The 1,693-nt window shown below is 67.0% G+C and overlaps 1 protein-coding gene across 1 annotated transcript in view; it reads right to left on the bottom strand.

Annotated features, from left to right (window-relative positions):
- Positions 1-1,693, bottom strand: part of RNPEPL1 (arginyl aminopeptidase like 1) — a 6,799-nt gene that overhangs the window by 3,110 nt on the left and 1,996 nt on the right. Inside the window, exons 3-7 of the mRNA XM_023740877.1 lie at positions 1,657-1,687; positions 1,275-1,510; positions 968-1,081; positions 603-715; positions 370-478 (exon numbers count right to left, since the gene is read on the bottom strand). Coding sequence (XP_023596645.1) covers positions 370-478; positions 603-715; positions 968-1,081; positions 1,275-1,510; positions 1,657-1,687 — 603 coding nt within the window. The remainder of the gene's footprint in view (positions 1-369; positions 479-602; positions 716-967; positions 1,082-1,274; positions 1,511-1,656; positions 1,688-1,693) is intronic.

The raw sequence follows: 1,693 nt of genomic DNA, 5'->3' as shown, positions 1-1,693 counted from the left end.
GGTCCCTTCTCTGGTCCCCAAGCCCTCAGACCCCCACGACACCCTGATGGGCATCACACAGCAGGGCCAGCAGGCCTCAGCCAGCTCCAGGCAAATCCCTCGGCCCTACTGCTCCTGCTCCAGGTCCTTTGCACACACTGTTTCCTCAGCCCTCTTTGTCTGCTGGACTTGGCCGGCTTGCCCTGCGTGTCACCTCCTCTGGGAAGCCTCCTGGGCCCTGTCAGGCTGGGAAGGGCAACCCCCTCTGCCCCCATGGGGCCCAGCGAGGGCCGACAGAAGGAAGGACAGGGGCTGGCATCTTGTGCAGCGCAGCCACCCCCACCCCTGCACTCACCACCCCCTCCAGGAGCCTGCCGTCGGCTGCCTCACCTGCCCGGCAGTCCACGCTCTGCTCCTTCAGCTCTGGGAAGAAGCTGAGGAAGGAGTCCAGCAGGTCCTGGGCCACCACGCTGGTGAACTTGTACTTCTCCACATAGGCCTGCGAGGGAGGGGCGGGGCCTCAGCGGGCCTGGAGAGGCTGGGTGCCCCCACCTGAGCTGGGAATCAGGGAGGGCCTTGGGGCAGGAGGCAGCAGGGGCCATGGCGAGGAGGGGGCTGCTCACGCGGAGAAAGTCGTCAAAGCGCTGGGGGTCTCCGCAGAGCTGGGACAGGTAGTACACGAAGCAGTAACCCTTCTCATAGGTGAACAGGTTCATCAGGTGGCTGGGGTTCACTCCTGCAAGACGAGGGAGAGAGCTGGCTCTGGGCCATGCCTGGGACCCTGCTGTGTCCTCGGGACGGGGAAGGGCCGGGGGCCACCACTGTTCTCACACGGCTGAATACCCACCAGCAGCCTGGTGCTCTGCACCCACGAGGGGCAGCTGTGGGCCTGGGGATCCGGGAGGGCCCTCCTGGGGCAGGGTGGGTGGGCGGCCGGACGGCCTTTTCAGGGCCCCGACCAGGTGGGTGTTGTCCGGTCGGCGGGTACCTGGCTCCAGCTTGGCCTGCAGCTTGCTGACTGGGCTGTCCTCTCCCAGCAGCTTCATCTGCCGGTGCAGGGCATCCAGGCGGAAGGCCGTCTCCAGGCAGGTGAAGGCTGCACCTGGCAGGTGTGGGGAGGCAGGCAGGGCTGAGCACCCTCCGCAGGGCTTGGGGTATCACCCGGGTGGCCGCCTGCCCCGAGCCAGGCAAGCTAACCAGGCGGTGGCCGGGACCGCGGGGCACGGGTCGGCACCTGAGGTGGCTGGGCTCTCGGCCCCCAACTCGGGGTCCCGCCCCGGCCCCGGGGACAGTACCGTAGGTCTCAGTGGTGATACGCCGCTGTGCGTAGGTGGCCAGGCCTTCACTCAGCCACATCTCCTCCCAGGTGGCGTTGGTGACGGCGTTGCCGAACCAGCTATGGGCCACCTCGTGGATAACGTCGATGACCAAGAACTCGTCACTCTCCAGGATGGAGGAGATGATGAAGGTGAGGCAGGGGTTCTCCATGGCCACGATGGGGAAGGAGGGCGGGAGGAAGACAATGTCGTACCTGCCGGGTGGGGAGCACTGAGGGACCCGGCCCGGGGCACCCAGGCCACCCTGCGCCCCGACAAGGTAGGCTGGGCATGGGTAACTCAGGGGGTCCCACAGGAGCACCCTTTTCCAGGCAACCAGAGCTCTGGGCCCACCCAGGACATACCTGCCCACATGTACGGACCCCCCACTCCAGGAC

The sequence above is a fragment of the Trichechus manatus genome, unplaced genomic scaffold (assembly GCF_000243295.1).
Source record: "Trichechus manatus latirostris isolate Lorelei unplaced genomic scaffold, TriManLat1.0 scaffold00165, whole genome shotgun sequence".
Lineage (NCBI taxonomy): Eukaryota > Metazoa > Chordata > Mammalia > Sirenia > Trichechidae > Trichechus > Trichechus manatus.
The sequence above is the reverse complement of the archived record's forward strand: the minus strand, read 5'-3'. Positions and strand labels throughout refer to the sequence as shown.